Source organism: Aspergillus mulundensis (genome assembly GCF_003369625.1).
Source record: "Aspergillus mulundensis strain DSM 5745 chromosome Unknown scaffold_2, whole genome shotgun sequence".
In the NCBI taxonomy this organism is placed as follows: Eukaryota; Fungi; Ascomycota; class Eurotiomycetes; order Eurotiales; family Aspergillaceae; genus Aspergillus; species Aspergillus mulundensis.
This window is the reverse complement of record NW_020797890.1, coordinates 394374-412966: the sequence shown is the minus strand read 5'-3', so window position 1 is coordinate 412966 and position 18593 is coordinate 394374. Positions and strand designations below refer to the sequence as shown.

The following is an 18593-nucleotide window of genomic DNA, read 5'->3' as shown; positions in this document are numbered from 1 at the left end:
CAGATTAAATCAGACAGATTTAGGGTATCTGCTTGAATTGCTGAAAGCGGCAAACGCAAAACTCCAATATCTAATCCTTTTGATGACCAGTCACTTCCATAATTGCTCCCCGTCAATCAAGCCATGCGAGGTCTTCTACTCGGGTGGATATTCGCATAGTCATCGCCCGGTGCTTCCTCAGCCTTGTGCTTCTTCACCTTCTCTGTCTGGAGCTCCTGACCTTGGCGCTTCCTCTCCTCCGTAAGCTTCTGGTTCTTATACTCGATCTTAGCCTTTCGGTGCTCGGATTTACCACCGCCGCCGGCACTAATAGCATTGGTCAATTGATTGCTCTAATAAAGGCAAAGGAAACGGAGACTTACGTCAATTCAACGTTTATCCGGCGGGGAGGGTACTTCCCGTCATCGAACGACGAGTGATGATAGAGCTTCAGACAAGTCTTCATCCGGTCGTAGTTGTCGAACTCGACGAAGCCGAAACCGCGGCACTTGGTGGGCTTGTCTGGTTGCGTCGCCACTCGCACGGATATCGGTTGTATCTTCTCGAAGTGTGCTGTCAGGGACTCGGTGTTGGCAGAGTAGGGGAGATTTCCTGTAAGGAGCGCATGTTAGCTGATTATTTCAGAAGATACGGTGGACAGGCGCCCGGCATCCTTACCAACGAAGACGATGAAGCGGGCGGCCTTTTGCTTTGGAGCAGGCTGGCTTGATTCTTGTTCGGCGTTCTCCTCTGTCTGCTGCTTTCCTTGCTCCTGGTCCTGCTCCTTCTGCTTCTTCTCCTTCTTGGCCTTCTTGTCCTTTTTCTTCTTTTCCTTTCCCGACTTCTCATCCTTTACCTCTACCTCGCCGTCAATGTCCATTGCGTCCGGGGTATCCTGGCTGACTTCTGGCTCTGGCGCATCGGCGCCGTTCGTCTTTTCGGCGGGTTTCTCTTCGTCCTCGTCGGTTACATCCTTTGATTTCTTCGCCTTCTTTTCTTTCTTATCCTTCTTCTCTTTCTTTTCTTCCTTGTTTTTCTTCTCCTTCTTCTCTTCCTTGTCTTTCTTCTCCTTCTTCTCTTTCTTTTCCTTCTTCTCCTTCACCTTGGTCTCCTCAACCTCGTTCACGGCATCAGCGTCTTTCTCCTTGCGCTTCTTTTCCTTCTTCTCTTTCTTTCCCTCCTTCTTCGACTCCCGCTTGGCCTTCTTTCCCTCGGGTTCGGCAGCGGCGACGTCGTCGACGGGAGTTTCGAGCTTGCGCTTCTTTTCGGCCATTGCGACAGCGGATTCAGCAAGGTCAAGGCGGAGCTTCAGGCGTCTAGCTTCGTACTCTGATACATATAGTACCCTCAAATGGAAGCTGCAGGACTAGCACCCCAAAAATGAAAATCCAATTCAAGACTGCGATGTTGTAAAATTCCGCGACGAATTTCTTCGACAGGCCAAAAAAATAATTATTCTGCCGAGAAATCCGGTCGGAAGATCTGGCGGTGAGACTCCGCATTGACGCCTGAGATCTGAGGTATCTAGGGCTGTTCACCCCCATGGATGGGCCATACTCCGTACGGATCGATCGATCGTAAGGGCACCTTCCTGCGACATCAACATGATCTTCTCCTCTTTCCCTGTAAAGCCGACCAATGTACGACCGAAATATTGGTGGAACAGGTTGTATTTCTCTACTCTCCAGATAGTCCTGATGTAAATTGAGCCGTGGCCTCAGTAGAAATTAAGGTTGTTCCTCGTATAGTTGTCGAACATGCCCGTTTGGTTGAGAGCAGCTACTGTTCAAGTGCGCCAGGGAATTTCCCGTAGCTGTCAACAGCTCCTGCTTCCTCCATCCTCCTTCTTCTCTCTCCTTCCTCTCCTCTCTGTCACCTCTTTTTCATCCACCCTCATTTTCATACGCAGTTCCAGTCTGACTTCAGCATAATATGTCGTGATCCCTCGTCCCTCCGAGCAACCTATAAAGTGCTTACCGCCCGGACATCATTCGGGACTGTCATTGTACCTGGGCACCTTCGTTATCCAGCACGGGGAATGCGGTCCTGCTTACCCTAGCCCACTTGCCAACTTAGACCAGACACAGCCTGGTTTCTTCGATCACTATCCTGTCTTGCGATGCAGGCGAACGTACTATGCCTTCTCTGCCAACAAGATGGCCACCACGCGTACGATTGTCCAAGCCTTCTCAGTGCATCGCTCCATCACGAATGAAACGGATCTAGGGTCAGATGCCTGTTCCTAGCGGTGCACTCACAGGCTCATTTCGGTCCATCAACGAAAGAGTAAAGAGTATGATACCAGTTTCGCATTGTGCCTGGCCCGACGAGCATTTCAGAAAACCAGGGTACGGTGCTCGTCATGTGAAAACATCCATAAACGTTTGGGTCTGTACGCATTGGTAGGTGTCAGCCCCTAGCTGGTCCTAATGCCCATGGAGCTGACTTTTGCAGTATTTGCAGGTAATTGAGACCCTTTGCAGACGTCTTGCGTGCTGACTGCCCGGTATGCTGCCATGTCGATGCCGAATGAGCCCCTCCGTCCAGAACACATATCTCCTCTTGCTGCCGCTATCTGCGGCGGTGTTTGCCAAAGGATTGGTCTTCTCAGCTTCAAAGCCATAATGTCTCTCGTCAAACCAAGGGAGCTGCCGACAGTCCCTTCCATGCTGGTGCACAGCAGAAGATTGCGGCATATAGGTCAAGTCAGTTTGCTTGAAAGTGGATGAGTCAGCCGGTCCAGATGCCGAGATTCGCGCTTGGTACGGGAACCACGTTTTCGTCTCCGATTTGCGGCACTTACCACCAAGTTCCTGGTTGTTGCATTCCCCATTTCGCATGTGTCCATACGCCCATCGGTTCCATTCCGGCGATTATTGAGTTCTGATTTATACCGATGGACCTCGAGTACCGGGGTATTCTGGCACAAAATGGATTCCCTCCGCATGCGAACCTGATCACGCCCCCCGCCACCTCCACCGACTCTCGGAACAACCCTAGACTTCCGCGCCCACTGGCAGGCTTCGACTTCTCAGCCAGGTCCTCGGAGCCCGGAGACATGGAGAAGGCCCCGCCTGTTACGGGGAAACGGCGGGGAGGGTGTCGTAAGGCCTGTAACGAGTGCCGCCAACAGAAGGTACGTATTTCACGCCAAAACGCCCGTTTTCCTGTCCGGCGGGCATCATTTTCAAAGTTTTGGTGACTATTCGAGGTGCTGAAACCGCCATAGCTGCGATGTGATATAGTCCAGACACCCGCGGACGCCTGCTCGCGTTGTCTGCGGCTCCATATAGAATGCAAGGTTGAGCCCTCCTTCAAGCGCATCTCGAAGAGAAAGTAAGAATGTTCGCAGTGTATCAACATTCACCATTCCCAACTAATGTGGCTAGACGAAATGCTGAGATGGAGCGTGAGATTGCGGATCTCCGTCAGCGGCTTTCTAGCGATGGCGGTCATGTCCACACTGCTGAAGCTAGGGTCATTGACAAGGTATCCCAATCACCTGAGGACATATACTATGGCCCTGAGCCTGCCAGCGTGAGTCGAGGGCGGACCTTGTCCGCTAAGCTGGAACCGCAGACATTAGCCACCCCCTTAACTATGCACAGCGACGGGTCCATGCTATCTCAAGACGACGCTGCTTGGAGGCTGGAAGATGTCTCCCTATCTAGGCAAAGGATCACCAGACTATTTGACCAGTATGTTGTCCCCGCTCAATGATCTCCAACCGGGCACACCCGATGTTCATGGCCCTTAGATTCTTTAAGTATTATCACCCTTTTCTTCCTCTTCTAAATCCTCAGAAGCCTCCTGAGGAGTACCTACGGCGTTGTCCGCTCCAAGCATGGACAATCATATGCGTTGCTAGCCGACGCGCTCCATCGGAGCCAGGACTGCTCAGCGCATTGTCCGGGCCATTTAGCAGGTTATTATGGTCCACTATAACTGGTGTACCGCAAGATTATCGTGTTGTCAAGGCCCTATGTCTCCTGTGCACTTGGCCTCTTCCTACCACGAGCCAGAGGACGGATGCTACATTCATGCTTTGTGGTTTAATGATGCAAATCTCCATGCAGCTGGGGCTTCATCGTCCAGTGCAGGCTGAGGAGTTTACGACGTTCCGGATGGAAGGTCAAGGGGAGGCCGTAAAGGATCGACTACAGACATGGGTCATATGCAACATCGTCGCCCAGAAGTGAGTGACCATCCGATTTGAAGACATGGTCAACAACTCACTTTGCCCCAACAGTGTTGCCACGGGATACGGACAACCGCCAGGAACGATCTACGATTGGGCTCTTGAACCGGCGTCTCTTCGGGATGCGGATTATCACCCTTCAGAGGACTTGCGGACACGGCTACTCATTGAAAAGTTCTGTGACCGAGTAACGAAATCTCTCTACAGCAGCAGACCAGACCCTGCGGAGTTCATCAGCTCGGAAAAGCTTCTGATCTCGCAGCTTCTGGAAAATGAGCTCCGGGAAATGGAGCTTGACTTCGGCAGAAGTATCTCTGGTACGGCATTCCTGTGTTTGCCCCCTGGGGTCTCTCAATGCTAATTCAAGCGTCTGGGCAGCCATAAACATGATTCATCTGCGAGCTGCGGAATTACATTTGCGGTATTTTGTGTTTCTGGGTTCCAACGCACGAAGTGACGACTTGACGAAGCTTTTCATCGCGACCACGTCATTCCTTGGTCGAGTATTAGACCTTGAAACCTCGCCGGGCGAACTCATTGGCCATGCAACAAACTACATCCTGCAAATGATTGTGTCAGCAGCATTTGCGCTCATGAAGCTATTGAAAAGCGACTTCCGACGACACATTGATTTCGAGCACGGGAAATTATTATTCAATGGGGCCATCTCGGCGCTGAGGAGGATTAGTGTGATGGACCACGACCGGCCTGTTCGCCTCGCAGATATTCTGGCGCAAATGTGGAACGCTGGTGCTCCTGAGGAGTTCGGGGACGATACTCTACTCCTAAAAGTACGATGTCGCATGAGCATGAGTCACGTTTACGACACGGTTTGGCGCTGGCGGCACCGTTTCCGACCCTTGAAGAGCACCGAAGATACCCAGGCCATGGCCTCTAATCCGAACGTCGCGACGGCGGCAATTCCTCGGCAGCCGGACGGGTCCCTGGAGGATCCGGGGTTGATGTATGCGCCGAACTTTGACCAGGAAGGGGCGTTCTTCAACGAGGCAGGGTTCTCCGAGGTTTTCGACTCCCTGAACTGGGTCTTTGATGGGTTCCCTGATACATTTCCCGCCCCACCGGCCTTGTAGTAACTCCAAATGTTTTTATATAAAAGTTTGACGAAGAGTGATTGGACGAAACGCTGGTACATGCTAAGCTAGTTTATTTTTAGTTGAGATACCATTTGAGCAGCTTGCCGGATTAAGCGCAGCGCAGAGTTGAGATTTGGACTGAGGTGATCAAAGCTTTGCGAGGTGGATCAGGCACCCCGCATGTTTTCGACATGAGCATTGACGGTTCGTGATCAGAATTTAAGAATCCATCCGTCTGGGGACTGGAGATTGGAGACCGACAGTGGCAAGAGAGCATAAGGCGCGACCAACAAAGGGAGCGGAAGAGGCTGTGGAATGATTTGCGCATTCCAAGAATCTTCGCCAGTTCTCAGCTCGAGTGGCTGTCTGACCTGTTGCATAGAGGTGAAGGATTCATCGACTAGATGCATTGGAACTCTAGGATAGACGAACCGCGGTTGGATCATGTGTGGTTCAGGAGATTTCGACAATTGCAGCCATTAGATACAGTATCTAATAATTAATATGGAATGAGTTATCTATCCCCAGCGACTACTGGCTATCGTTGGCGCCGGCTTCTCTTGGTCGCTGGTCAGGAGTGAAAAAGGCGAAAGGACGGCGTGGTTGGCTGTCTGCCATCAAACTAAATCCTACTGATCAGATCGAGAGTCCCATTGAAAGGTCAAGGTGTCGGCGAGGCCAAGGTGAGAGAGCTTCCTAGTCTGATCTGCCGTAGTCGTAGTCTGAGTCTGAGTCTGAGTCTGTGTCTGTGCCTGTCCCTTTCCGCTACAAGTCCGCTAACTCCATCCCCTCCTCCTCCTTCTCTCGCCTCTCAGCTTCTTCCTCCCAGCAACCACCGTACTTTTACCCCCATCTTTTCGTGTTCTTTGTTTCTTTGCAATTTTCTTCATTTCTTCCTCTAGATTGCCCCCGATCTGCCCTCTCCGGCCCCGATTCCTACTGCTCGACCATTCCTGACTGATCGACCGGTGCTATTCCTCCGTGCAGATACCCCCGTTTCACCTGTCTCTCCGCCTCTTCCACAACTACCGCATATTTATATCCTTTGCGTCGCTGGGTCGATTGATACCCCAAGCCCGTTTGGTTATCGTCCCAATCGTGTATATAGCCTGGTTTTTTGAGTGACAATGGCGACTGGTCCTGCTACTCAGTCCCTGAAGGTCAGGAGCACTCCGCCAGTCTTCTCTCCTGCAAGCCAGAGCGATTGGGCTAATACCGCAACAGTGTGTCGTGACGGGTGACGGTGCTGTCGGCAAGGTTAGAATCCTCTCCGCTTCTCTCTTCTCTTGCTATTTGCGAATTGGACATCAATGGCTAACCCTACGTTCAGACATGTCTTCTCATCTCTTATACGACCAATGCATTCCCCGGCGAATATATACCCACCGTGTCCGTTACCACTGCCACCTCATTCTATGCTTCGAATCCCATATTGACGATCGCCGCAGATTTGACAACTATACCGCGAGTGTGATGGTAGACGGCAGACCGATTAGCTTAGGGCTCTGGGATACTGCTGGACAGGAAGATTATGACCGACTTCGCCCATTGTCCTACCCGCAAACGGATGTATTTCTCATTTGCTTCTCCATCGTCAGCCCTCCATCTTTCGACAACGTCAAGTCTAAGGTACATATCTCTGCTGCGATTGCCCTAACCCCCGAAGAAGGATTTCAGCTCTAGGTTGCTAACCTACCTGTAGTGGTTCCCGGAAATTGAACATCACGCTCCCAACGTCCCTATCATCTTGGTTGGCACCAAGCTCGATTTGCGAGACGACCCCGCGCAGCTCGAAAGCCTTCGCATTAGGAAGCAGGAGCCCGTTACTTACGAGCAAGCTCTGGCTGTTGCGAAAGAGATCCGAGCACACAAATATCTGGAGTGCTCTGCGCTGACACAGCGCAACCTCAAGAGCGTATTCGACGAGGCCATTCGGTAAGCTTCTCAGGGAAATCAACGATTTACTAGGGCCATTGAAACTAACATGAATTCCCTAGTGCTGTCCTGAACCCGCGGCCTGCGACGAAACAAAGGAACAAGAAGTGTACAATCCTGTGAAGCATCACGGCTTCATAAATTCTATATCTCCTTTCTCTCATCCTAACTAATATTATAAATAACTAATCCGGCGTTTCGGTTGCTGGGAGCAATCCTCCCAATCCCCCGATTTTGATGATCTTTTTGAGTACCTCGTTGTCCACCTGATCCGGTGTCATGATACTAATGTTTTTGCGTCTCCTGTTCGTTCTCTTCTTAAATCTGTTAGAATACAAGAGAGGGTCTTTTGGAAATTGCACATTCTCTTATCCTTCAGCTCGCCCCAGTATATGCTGTAAAACGTCACAATGCCATGCATAGATATGTCCCCTGGACTATAGATACTGCCCTTTGCTGGACCATGAACCTTGGTTGAATGACGTTTCATTACATTGTAGATATATGGCACCCGCGGAACATCGGACCTGGTAAATTGCGGGCAGGGCCACCTACGGGAGATGAATCGGCGTCAAAGTCTCGAATTGCGGAGAAAATAACATTGTTATTGACGAGCATGACAAAGGCATCCTTAACCACAGGACTTGCTTAATCAGCTATTTGGTAGAAAACTAAGAATAACGAAGACACGAAATCCCCCTCAAGAACCCTTCTGTGTTGGTAGGTACTTCGATACGAATAACTCTCCCATATCGCCCGTTCACGACTTTCTGGGACAAGTTGACGAGTGCATCGGTTCGACAAGAGGCCCGAGTCCAGCATGCCGAGTATAGGAATAGTCTAACACCATAATCTTCGCAGTTGAGGCTAACGCAATGAATAGGTGGGTAACGATAGACGACCTGTCGCGGCTGCTATCCCGGCGATAACCTGGACTGGGAAGAAGGGACCGGAACGGGACGTGGCTTCTGGCTTAGAAACCGTGAACCTTGATGGTCTTAGCATCAAGCTCAAGACCCTCCTTCTTGTCGGTCAAGAACTCCTGAACATCTTTACGCTGATCTCCTTGGAGTTGAATCACCTCACCCATCTCGGTGTCGTTGACGATGGTGCCATTGCAGGCTAGAAAGGATGTTAGCTGCGCCCACTGAGGCCGGCGGCGTAACAAGGACATACCGAACTTCTTCTTGATCACCTTCAAGATCTTCTTCTGGTCAAACTTCTTGGGCAGACCCTGGACCGTAGTCAAGGTCTTTCGACCATTGCGCTCTAGAGTGATGTTAGTCCCAGGGCCGGAGGCGGTGAGGTGCGACAGGGGAGCTCTGTGGCTGGTGGGGACCGAGATAGACTAGAAATGAAAGTAGCACATACGTTGAATCCGTATATGGATGTAGTTTTGAGACTGCTTAGTCTCGCCGGTGTCTTCGTCAGCTTCGGCGAAGGGGTCTGTGGAAGCACGTGTCAGCTTGAGATCGCGACCAGGATTACCCCGCCATAAGGGCCCACGTAGATCGCAGGATGCAAAGGAAGCAGCGAGCGAAACTCAACACGATAACCGCAGCCCCGCTCCCAGGAAAGAATATGGAGCCAGTCCCATGAGTGTAGGCAGTTATTTTCCAAACTGCATCGCAAGTTGGTGGAGAGACGGCGTTGAAGAAAGGGGTGGCAAGGCGCTTACCGAAGGTCTTAAGGTTTTCGATGGACATAAACTCGGCCTTTAGTCGTAAACGGCCTTTAAAAGCGGTTCTTGTAAATAGAGCTGGAGGGGAGATTTGAATCTCTGTGATAGCGATCGCGGGTCTGCGTGTGTTTGTAGTATTGGGTGTTGGAGTGTGATGTGGATGAAGGAAGGAAAGATCCTTTTGAGGGGCGCGCGGTGTTGGGCTGTGGGGAAGGCGGTGTAGGTGCCCGGTGACTAAGCTGCGTCGCCCGACTCGTACTCCGTACGGCGTGCTTCCTAGCCGGTCTTTGTTCTTTGCCTCTGGCCCTGTACTACTACTCAAGGACCTATCGCTTCGACTGCTTGACGCCGCCAAGCCTACTGAAAACACTGCTCCGTGAGATAATGTGTGCAAGGTGCATGACCGATTCCGATGATGTGGCAAGCAGTGGCGAACCCCTGGCCATCCGACCCAGCCCCAGGTCTGCTGTCAAGAGCAAAAGAGTACATCCACAGGGCCGTGATATTCAGGGGACAGATTCGATAGGATATCAAATTATTACATCAATATTACAAGCGACATATGCGCTCTCATCAAAAGCCAGGTCCGCAATATGTACATCGTGTCGCGAGACCCCCTTATCCTCGATTTTGGCGACACTGCGAGAGCTAGTGGAAACCTAAGACTTGTGCACTCTAGCAGTCGCTATTCCACCTATATTGAGAACCGAAGAAATCGTAGACCACTTTACGGAGCTGGTGTGGGAGACGGCGTCGGAACAGCGCCAGCCTTGGGGCCTGCAGGAGGGAGGAATATGGGAAGGTAGGTCTGTAAATGATGGGTTAGAGTCTTGTGCGTTCTTTAGAGAATGTCTTTCCGAGTTCGACAACGTACAACAGCCAGAGCCATCACTATAAAAGTGTCGCAAGTCAGTCAACTATCATTTTCAAGCGGGCACAAATGGCGCAACGTACGAGACATGCCAACAGACATGTATGCTGGTGTAGTGGCGTTCTTCTTCTGCTCTTCGGTCTCACCGAGCCAGGACTGGAGTGAGAAAACCATAGCGACCCTGATACTAGTTAGGTTGCCTGGAGAGGTTTTGGCCAGCCGACACATACCATCCGATCATTCTATACAGCGGAGAGTCAATAAACCCTTTGTTAAACGATTTTGCGGCAATTGCTGGCTCACCTGTTTCGTGTGAACATCTATTAAAACTGTCAGTAATCGCTGTGTATAAGTCCGCAACGACTCGGAACCTACCGCTGCCATTGGCATTGTGCTAGACATGGCCCCTAAACCAAAGAGTCAGTTCAAAACAGAATGGGTCTCCCTAATCCGCCGTCTGCATGGTGAGGTTGTACCAGTCATATCCGCATCGTTCTTGTCTTTGGGCGGGTCAACGTAGGGAATAGCTGTCGCATCGTCAACGTTAGCAACGAGCATCCAGAGGAAAAGCACGAGAGATTCGGAGATCTGGGCAGCAGCATACCGAGGTCGAGCCTTCGCATATCCTTCTTGGACGTCATCTTTGATTGCGGACTTTCGAAGCTGATTTCGTGCACCTAGCAGAGAGTCCCCAGATTGAGAGGCGATGCTGGCATTCATGATGGTTCCCGCCAAGCCTAAAGCGGCAAGCTCGGGGCCGGCTCCGTCTCGGGCTCTGGGGCCAGCCGCTTATCAAGTATCAACTTATCGTTATCAACTTCATGTCGTTTTGATAGAGTTGATTCGGTTCTCTCATGGATCGCCCGGGCGCTCAGATAACCAATTAATGCTTGTCACATCTTTCAGGCTTTCAGCTATGCTTGGGCAAGCCGCAAGGCTCACTTATTATTACCTTACATTACGCCGAGTACCGAGTACCTGAATTTGTATTTGCGGTTTTGTACTCGTGGCGAGGAAATATATCCTCTCCGGAGTACGGGGTATTCGGCGTCCTGCGCGTATCAGAAGGATGCATCCTTAAAAAACATCGATATCAAAAATAATATTTCGGAATCAACTGCATGACGAGTGTCTTGCTGCTCGCTCGTCTCTGTACCTCGACTGATCAGAAACACCAGTGGCCAGGACCGGATGAGCTGTCCTGCGTCTCGAAGTGGATAAGATATGCTTGTTTCCAGCTGATTTCTCAGTTTCAGTATGTGATTTCCAGCGTAGCACTGCATCTGCAGCCCGGACTTGTTTGACTGGGCGATCTGTCAATCATCTGTGCCTTATCGGGATTTCCGGGCGTCCGCAAAAGTTTGTTCGCAACTTCGCTCATACTCCGTACACCGTCTCATATGCCTCCGCCCTCCGAGCCCGGCCCAGCCAATTTGTCTCTGGCCCAGCGCTCGTTCCCCGACTTACTCATGGAGAGTGTGATCTGGCTATTGTTGGGATCAGTTAGTAGTCGTTGTAGAAGCCCTCCAATGTCCCGGATAAATCTATAACCAACATCTGCCCAGCTGTGCAAAAAGGAAGGTCGAAGTCGCCCGAATCATACGGTGTGTCATGCCACGGTATCCCCATACTCCGTGGATATCCTCGGGAGGTAACCCGACAGTAGGAGTGGATATCGTCAAATGCGGCTTATGGGGGTATGTTTGAGCAAAAGACGAGGGGCACCGCCCGAATGGCACTCACCAAAAAGTACGGAGTACGGGAGGCGTCCAAGCTGCAAGTGCACCGTGATCTATTCAATTTTACAGGGGTACATCCACGTCTTCTCCCTAAGAAACAAACAACCCCGAAATGTTACCCATAAGCCCTGAGGCCCCTGACCTTATGTATGTCCGGACTCCTTATCTCCAGTTGTTTACCCTGGCCCCGATGTCCCAATCGGAATGCTGAATCTCGCAATCAGCGGGTGTATTTCCGTCCGGCGTCCAGGCTGTTTCTTATGCCAAGAAAACAAGGGAGACTTGCCGGGATTCCGACAGTTCCGTATCGAGCTCTCTCGCTTGAACATAGGGGTCTGTATAGCCGTATGTAATATCGTAGTCTCCTATTCTGTACTCCGTGCAGACTACAGATTATAGGTGGGTGGGACGACAGAGTGCCCAGGAAATAATGTTCCGTGCTAATGCACGTAGGTACAGACTACGAGTCCCTCTTTTTGAGTGTTTGATACCCTTGCGACCACTGACCAGCCTTCCCCAGGCTGATGCATCCTAAATGCATGGGTAGCTGCAAGAATGAACTGATTCAAGGCTGCTCGAGGCCTCTGAGTACCGTAGTCCACTATCGACTGACAGTCACCCCATGAACCCCCTCCCATGAGAGTAGTATAGCATTGTATTTTACGGTAATACCCGGATTCATCACTCCATCGCCCCCAGGTCCACCAAGATTGGCAGATGGTCAGATCTCCTGCCTCAGGAGCCTTGCTCTTAGTCCTTGCGTTATCTGGAGAACCTCGACGGTATCTCGGTCTCCGCCTTCGGCCATTTCCATTCTCCTCCGGCTGCTTCCTTTTTGTCTTCTCAAACCCCTTCGCCGTCGCTTTCATCCTGTACGCTTCCACGGGTGGGCCTCCTTCACTGCAGTTGCCCGTCAGCCACCTCCGTTCCGCGGCCGATTCACCGTACCTACCGCTTCTAATCCGCTCATCTCATTCCAGCAATCCGCCCAACCTACTGCTGAACGATTTACTGGGGATGTGAAGAACAAATTGCTATAGGTTGATGCGCACACGAACCTTTTCCTCCTCCATCCTGAAACCATCCTTACGGTCCGTCCCACCGGCCTTCGAACGAGCTGCCCCGATGTCCCATCTACCGTTGCTTGAATACACCATGAAATTGACATGATACCCAACTCTTCTGCCGGCGGCCAATCCTGGGGCCACCCCTTGCGCAATGTCGATTACGGCTCCGGACGCGTGGATGCTTCTCAAGCTTTCAATACCCCCGACTTTCGATCCGAGAGGCAACAATATACACCCGTCATGCCGCCGCATACCGGGCAGCCAACTGTTATCGATCTCACCTCGAGTGCAAATGATGCGCATGAGAGGGAACCCCCGGCAAAGCGACTGAAACTGGATATATCTGCTGGGCCGTCCGCAAATGATGCAAGTCCCGCGCCGGCGAATATTGGAGACTCAAGGCCCACCCCAGCAGGGGCCTCAAAGCCCTCCGCGCTCTCCTGGCGTGGTCGTCCCGTATGGTCCTTCCAGGCTATGATTTCGGAGGTCACCGGCGGTGCAGAAGTCACAGTGGAGGATGTGGTTTTGACGCCCGAGGGCAAACGGCCCGCGTCGCCTCCTCCGTATCCCCAGCCGTCTTGGAAGAGCGCACTACCGGAGCAGCTTGGAGGTAACGCGACAAGAGCACCAGAATCCAGCTCCGCGAAGAAAGTACAGACGACCCCGTTCCGCGTCGAAGTGCCATCTGTAGCGCCTGCTCTCAAAGGAGACAGTGAGTAATCCCGACTCATCGCAATAGTAGGATGGCATTGCTAACGACATTCTTCCTTGTTTCTAGAAGTGGCTGATTTTGCACCATGGTCTGGGGGGCACCCGGAGGATGTCTTGAATGAGCATACGGTGAAACAGGGACACTACGACCGCACGCAGGTTTCCCAGAACGAGTCCAATACGGCGCGCCCATCTCTTTATGCGCAATTGAAGCACCGCTCTGGCCTGCAGATGCTGTCGTCTGTTTTCATGTCTGCGTTGGATAAAAGACAAAACCACAATACAGTAAATGCGCCATCAAACTTCAAGCCGCCACCTCGCGTTACTTTGACGGATAATAAACGTGAAGCTTGGCTCCGTGATCTTGCCAATCCGTCGGTTCCCCTTCGCAGATTGAGCCGCACGATTCCCCACGGCATCCGAGGCAAGGCTCTCCTTGATCAATGCTTAAGCAAGTGGATTCCGGTCAACCGAGCCGTATGGCTTGCAAAGTGTGTCGGCGCCAACGAGATACGAGCCTGCAAGAGACAAGGAAGGTCCGGCACAGTAGTGGTGGGCTCGGATGTCAAGTGGGTTCGTGACTGGACGAGCGGTGTACAGCAGTTCCTCGAGGGAGTAATAGGGACCTGTGGATCGACAGACTGGAAGTCCAAAATGACATATGCGTACGTCTCTCACGCCCGGGGCACTACTGCAAAGAATTTCTAACGTTCTCCAGAACCAGCCTGACAGCTCGCTTATTCTTCGAGCGTTTGCTTGATCATGACCAGTATTTAACTTGGTTTTTGTCATCTTTGGAGGGCGCCTCACTGAACATGGTCCCTGTCTGGTTGCTAATGCTAGGTATATACTGGGACAGTATGTTGCGTTATAGAAAACGTGGACGGCGGCTGGTCGAAGTGCTTCTCGAAAAGCTGCGCCAGGTAAGCTAAGATCGAGAACTCAAGGTTAGGATTAACGAGAGCGCAGGTAACTGAGCTCGGACGGCCTACAATGCTTCAGCCGCTTGCCGATCGGCTTTCGTGCTGCATAAGAAAGCTGGTACTCGAACATACATCGTCCGTGATACTTCCGAACTCGTGGGGAAAGCACCGAGATCTGATCCTTTCCTGCCTGAATATGAAGGAAGCCGCGGACAAGACAATATTTGACAGCCTCGCGGAACGTAACACTCGAATACAAGTGCCGAAAGCTCGACCAGAATCCACACAACAGTCTGCACAACAACGAGTGATTCAGCTGTTCGATTCAGTACGATCGTCCCATGACATACCCTCTGCCTCCGCGGCATGTCTGAATGCCTATGAAGATAGGCTAGCACTGGTCTCAAAACTTCTCGAGTGGTCGGCAACGCCATTCCGCTCTGGTCTTCGCCGTGTGTATACAGCAGCTCGGCTCCTGCGGAAGTGGAAAATGTCTGGCGTTGACATTGATTCTTACATAATTTCTTTTCTGAGCACCGTTAAGGACATGGCTCAGCTGGAAATGGACAATGTCTACCATGTCATATCCGAACTCGTCAGGTCTCAAACTTTCTCTATCAGCAGATATCTTCAATGGCTCATGGCTAGAGGGGTTACCGGAAACTTGGATGGTGCAAGTGGCAAGGTAAATAAATTATTACAAACATATCGCGACAAGGTGCTAACCATAACGTAGGTTTTATCTGCTGATGCCTGCCTTCTCACTCAACTTCCCATGGGTCGTTTACCAGAACACATCCGCAATCTTCGCCTAACGCTTCTAGCTCGTGCTGGGGTGTCGATGAACGAAGAGGTTTCCATCATCAAATGTTTAAAGTCCTCGATAAGCCAACGTCTGCCCAAGATTTTCCATGGCGTGGCTAGCAATACGATCTACACCAACTTTTCACAGCTCCAACTGACATGGGCTATCAAGTCTGAGATCAGCATGTGGGTTCGACAGGGTGTAGCCAAACATTTAAAGAATACATCAAGGTAAAGTTCTTAGAGCTTGCAAAGTGCACTTGAGCTGATAAACTGTAGGGAACTCGTCGGACGCCCCCTCTCATTCGACTCAAAGATTTCAGCCTTAACCTCAGAAGAGTTTTACTACATTCGAGAGATATTAGAGCGTTTTGGAGACTGCTCGATCCTGGCAGATGTGCTCAAACAAGCTACTGAATGCGATGACAACATAGTTCTAGCATCTGCGTCCGATACTATCAACTACCACTTTGACGCCTTGTCTGTCATCGGCGCCACATCAGATCTGTTTAGAGGGCTGATAGGGTCCTATGCGCGCCTCAAGAGATTCGGCACTCTCAACTTGGACTTCGTCTTCTCATTGATCGAGCTCGGCCTACGATTTCCTGACGAGTCTAGCACCGTTTCTCTTCTCCGTCAAGACCTTGCTCGGATTGAAAGCAAGTCCGCACTAGCAGCACCTTCACCACTATCGGATCACATTCCTACGACGTTCAACGATGCCGATGCCTCGTTTCAAGAAAAGCTAGATCAGCTTCTGTCTGGCGGCAATGGCTTAGACGAGTCTTCGATGGGCTCTGTTTTCAACTCACTCACGAAGATTTTGACGTGCGGTAACGGAAGGGCCAAAATGTCGGCAAAAGATGCTTGCAGATATCTGGCTTACCTGCGGCCCTTCAATCCCAAGTATCTCGATCTTATGCTAGTGAGGTATGTATGTGGGCTTCTGAGATCGTCTCCTCGGCCAACGATGTCTCGAATTCTTCCTCCTCTCATTGGTGTCGGGTGTGTCACGATCCATAGCTTTGTGTTTCTGGTCAAGAAGCTATCGACTGCTGAGAAAACGAAAGCGATTATTCCCGATCTAGATTGTTTGCGGCTGGACCTGCTTGAACTCCTGATTCCTCAGGAGGACCATACCGGGGACTTGGTACGTTTAGTACTACTTTGATCACACTGATTACTGACAACTTTTCAAGGTCACTTATCGTTTCCGCCTGGCGCAGCAAGAGTTCTTCTCCAAGTACCCTGACGAAACCCTGAACATCATTAACGATGCAATTCCTTTATTCGATTCCCTTTCCCAGGACAGGGATTCAGAGTCAAAGCGGTCAAAGCGAGCCGAGTTTCCAGCATGCACTGCAGCATTGCTACGCACTTTACTTGCACAGAACCCGAAACTTGTGCCGGAATACTGTATGCGGAAGCTCGGGGATCCCTCATCATTCAGTTCTGTGATAGGAAGAGCAGTTGACACCCTTTTGGGTCTTGACTCAGATGGCGGTTTGTTTTCCTGGCCTACTAACTCTAGTGTACAACCGACTCACTGTTCCACAGGGAAGGAGCCTAGCTCACAAGCCGAAAGAGTCATTCTCATGAACAGTGACTTTTCACTACCATTTTGTCAGCTGAAGCTGCAACTTCTGTTCAACGCAAAGGCGGGCGATGAAGTTAAGAACCACATAGTTGACGTGATGTTCAAGGCTGCGGTGACAGACTCTCGCTCCAAAAGATCTCATTGGGTTGGTCTTGTCAATCTTATGGATCAAGATGCAGCCCGACAGGTATTTTGCCATGGCGTTCAATGCTACCACTTCCAACCACTGACCTTTCTAGATTCGCGAGCGGGCGGAAAGCAGCTTTTTCTCCGTTACGATGTTTGACGAACCCGCGGATGATCCGTCATCGCCTACTGGAGCGACCAGCACAACCTCGATCGAAAGTGCGAGACTATACCTGACAATTATTGAGAAATTGGCGTATAGCATTCCTCAATCTGGTGTTCAACCACTGGCGCCTCTTCTGGTGGAGCGGCTGGATTTCCTGCTACAGAAACTCATCATAATGCAAACCAACTCGAACAGCTTCGCTGAGAACAGGGACGCTTCCAGCTCAGGTCCAGCCGTCATGTCGCGTTTCAATTTTGAGCGATCCCTTGCCTTTTGGTTCTCCGCGCTCCTCAGGTTGACTGTGTTGCACCGTGCTGCTTTTAACGCGCCGCCATCTATGGGCTTCAAGGCTGGCAGCTTACAGGAACAGACCCGCTTGCTAGTGTCTATATTCTGCATCTCGCTGGCAAGGCTGCCAGATAATATCCTTCGTCTGTTTCCAACTGCCGACTATTTCCCCCACGCCATACAACCTCAGAACTTCCGACCGTGTCCGGGGATTCTGCTACAAACCCACGCCTTGGACGTCGCCGCGTCTCTCATTGACTCGTTCCCGGATGAAGCACGCCAGCAATGCGGGCGTTTCCTCAGAGAGAAGTGCCCTCCCTTCCTCAAATTCCAGAATGACCGCCGATTTCTCTATCTCCTGGGTCCAGTGTCGGAGGTGACTATTCCCAGCTCTCAACTCTCAATATCCATTTCGTCCCCTGCTGCTGGCGGCTCTACTCCAATCCCGACACCGTCAGGAATTCTCCCGGGTGGGCCTCCAAACCCGTCAACGCAAAAAATGGTTGCGTCTACTGGTTCACTTTCCGGGCTGTCTGAGAACACGAACATCGTCTCGGACCGTCTTCGCGTACAGCACCGCGGTCATATCGCTGGGCCATATGCCCTACGGCAATGGGAGCTTCTTGAGGATGCGGCTCCCCTTATGAGTGTGAATGACACCGCCTTGAGTTTGAAGCTCTTTGACGCCAGACGTGTCAGGGCTCCTCATACATAACCCCTTCACCACCTATATATCAATCCTCCTACTTTCCATTTTTCTTTGCTCCGGAAATTGCATATAAGCTGCATTCACCTTGGCTCTTAGTTTATTCATCCGTCGTCGATATTTCGGTTCTCGCTGCATGATACCACAACCTCTCGAGCTTATTCTCTTTCTTTTATCTTTATGTCTATGTCTACCATCGTATTATGCTCCATTATTCACTACATCGCGCGGCTATTATTTGCATTTGGGCTTACATACCTATGCTTTTGGTTGGTTTCCTTTGGATTGTACATATAGACATTGGCAGGCGTTGACTTTGGATGGGCGGTCCTGACCCTTGGATTCCTTGGATATGTGTATGGCTTGCATTTTTGGCTTGACTCTGGGACCTCGCCGCTGAATATTCATTTACCACATACAACATACAATCAATCAACCCGTTTATTCCAGACTTGGAGTTCGGAAAGCGAGTAGTATGTATTAGCGAAGTTCTTGTCATCGAGGTGACACCCCCGTTCTAGTTCAAAGCATCAAGGAAACTTCCAAGCTGCGGGGAATCGTATGCTTGGTAAAAACCTTACGTTGGATCGGAGAGCTATACATGAGAGAAGGCAGCAATAGATGTGCTGGATGCAGTATAAGATTGCAGGTTAGATGCGGTGACAATAGAGCTACCCAGAATAGAGCTACCTAGAAAGAGTCGGCGAT

General features: G+C 51.0%; 6 protein-coding genes across 6 annotated transcripts; 4 read left to right on the top strand and 2 right to left on the bottom strand.

Moving 5' to 3' along the window:
• Positions 1-116: 116 nt before the first annotated feature.
• DSM5745_02799 (RNA-binding protein) lies at positions 117-1252 on the bottom strand (the record flags this gene model as incomplete). Its single annotated transcript, XM_026744815.1, has 3 exons — positions 117-306; positions 363-591; positions 658-1252. 3 exons carry the CDS (start codon positions 1250-1252, stop codon positions 117-119), a joined length of 1014 nt encoding a protein of 337 aa, XP_026605681.1.
• Positions 1253-2875: 1623 nt separating this feature from the next.
• DSM5745_02798 (Zn(II)2Cys6 transcription factor domain-containing protein) lies at positions 2876-3699 on the top strand (the record flags this gene model as incomplete). Its single annotated transcript, XM_026744814.1, has 3 exons — positions 2876-3115; positions 3209-3315; positions 3369-3699. The coding sequence occupies 3 exons, from the start codon at positions 2876-2878 to the stop codon at positions 3697-3699; spliced, it is 678 nt and encodes a 225-aa protein (XP_026605680.1).
• Positions 3700-4049: 350 nt separating this feature from the next.
• On the top strand, positions 4050-5268 carry DSM5745_02797 (transcription factor domain-containing protein; the record flags this gene model as incomplete). The annotated part of the gene is made up of 3 exons (XM_026744813.1): positions 4050-4174; positions 4229-4494; positions 4556-5268. 3 exons carry the CDS (start codon positions 4050-4052, stop codon positions 5266-5268), a joined length of 1104 nt encoding a protein of 367 aa, XP_026605679.1.
• Positions 5269-6398: 1130 nt separating this feature from the next.
• racA (putative Rho GTPase Rac) lies at positions 6399-7329 on the top strand (the record flags this gene model as incomplete). The annotated part of the gene is made up of 6 exons (XM_026744812.1): positions 6399-6431; positions 6496-6528; positions 6602-6660; positions 6720-6900; positions 6974-7206; positions 7269-7329. The coding sequence occupies 6 exons, from the start codon at positions 6399-6401 to the stop codon at positions 7327-7329; spliced, it is 600 nt and encodes a 199-aa protein (XP_026605678.1).
• Positions 7330-8179: 850 nt separating this feature from the next.
• On the bottom strand, positions 8180-10478 carry DSM5745_02795 (Eukaryotic translation initiation factor eIF-1; the record flags this gene model as incomplete). The annotated part of the gene is made up of 11 exons (XM_026744811.1): positions 8180-8328; positions 8383-8475; positions 8578-8652; positions 8885-9006; positions 9619-9695; positions 9762-9778; positions 9842-9939; positions 9989-10000; positions 10062-10078; positions 10134-10165; positions 10235-10478. 11 exons carry the CDS (start codon positions 10476-10478, stop codon positions 8180-8182), a joined length of 936 nt encoding a protein of 311 aa, XP_026605677.1.
• Positions 10479-12663: 2185 nt separating this feature from the next.
• Positions 12664-17894, top strand: DSM5745_02794 (mediator of RNA polymerase II transcription subunit 12; the record flags this gene model as incomplete). The annotated part of the gene is made up of 9 exons (XM_026744810.1): positions 12664-13276; positions 13343-13940; positions 13994-14198; positions 14245-14883; positions 14935-15233; positions 15282-15932; positions 16026-16152; positions 16202-16786; positions 16839-17894. The coding sequence occupies 9 exons, from the start codon at positions 12664-12666 to the stop codon at positions 17892-17894; spliced, it is 4773 nt and encodes a 1590-aa protein (XP_026605676.1).
• Positions 17895-18593: the final 699 nt, after the last annotated feature.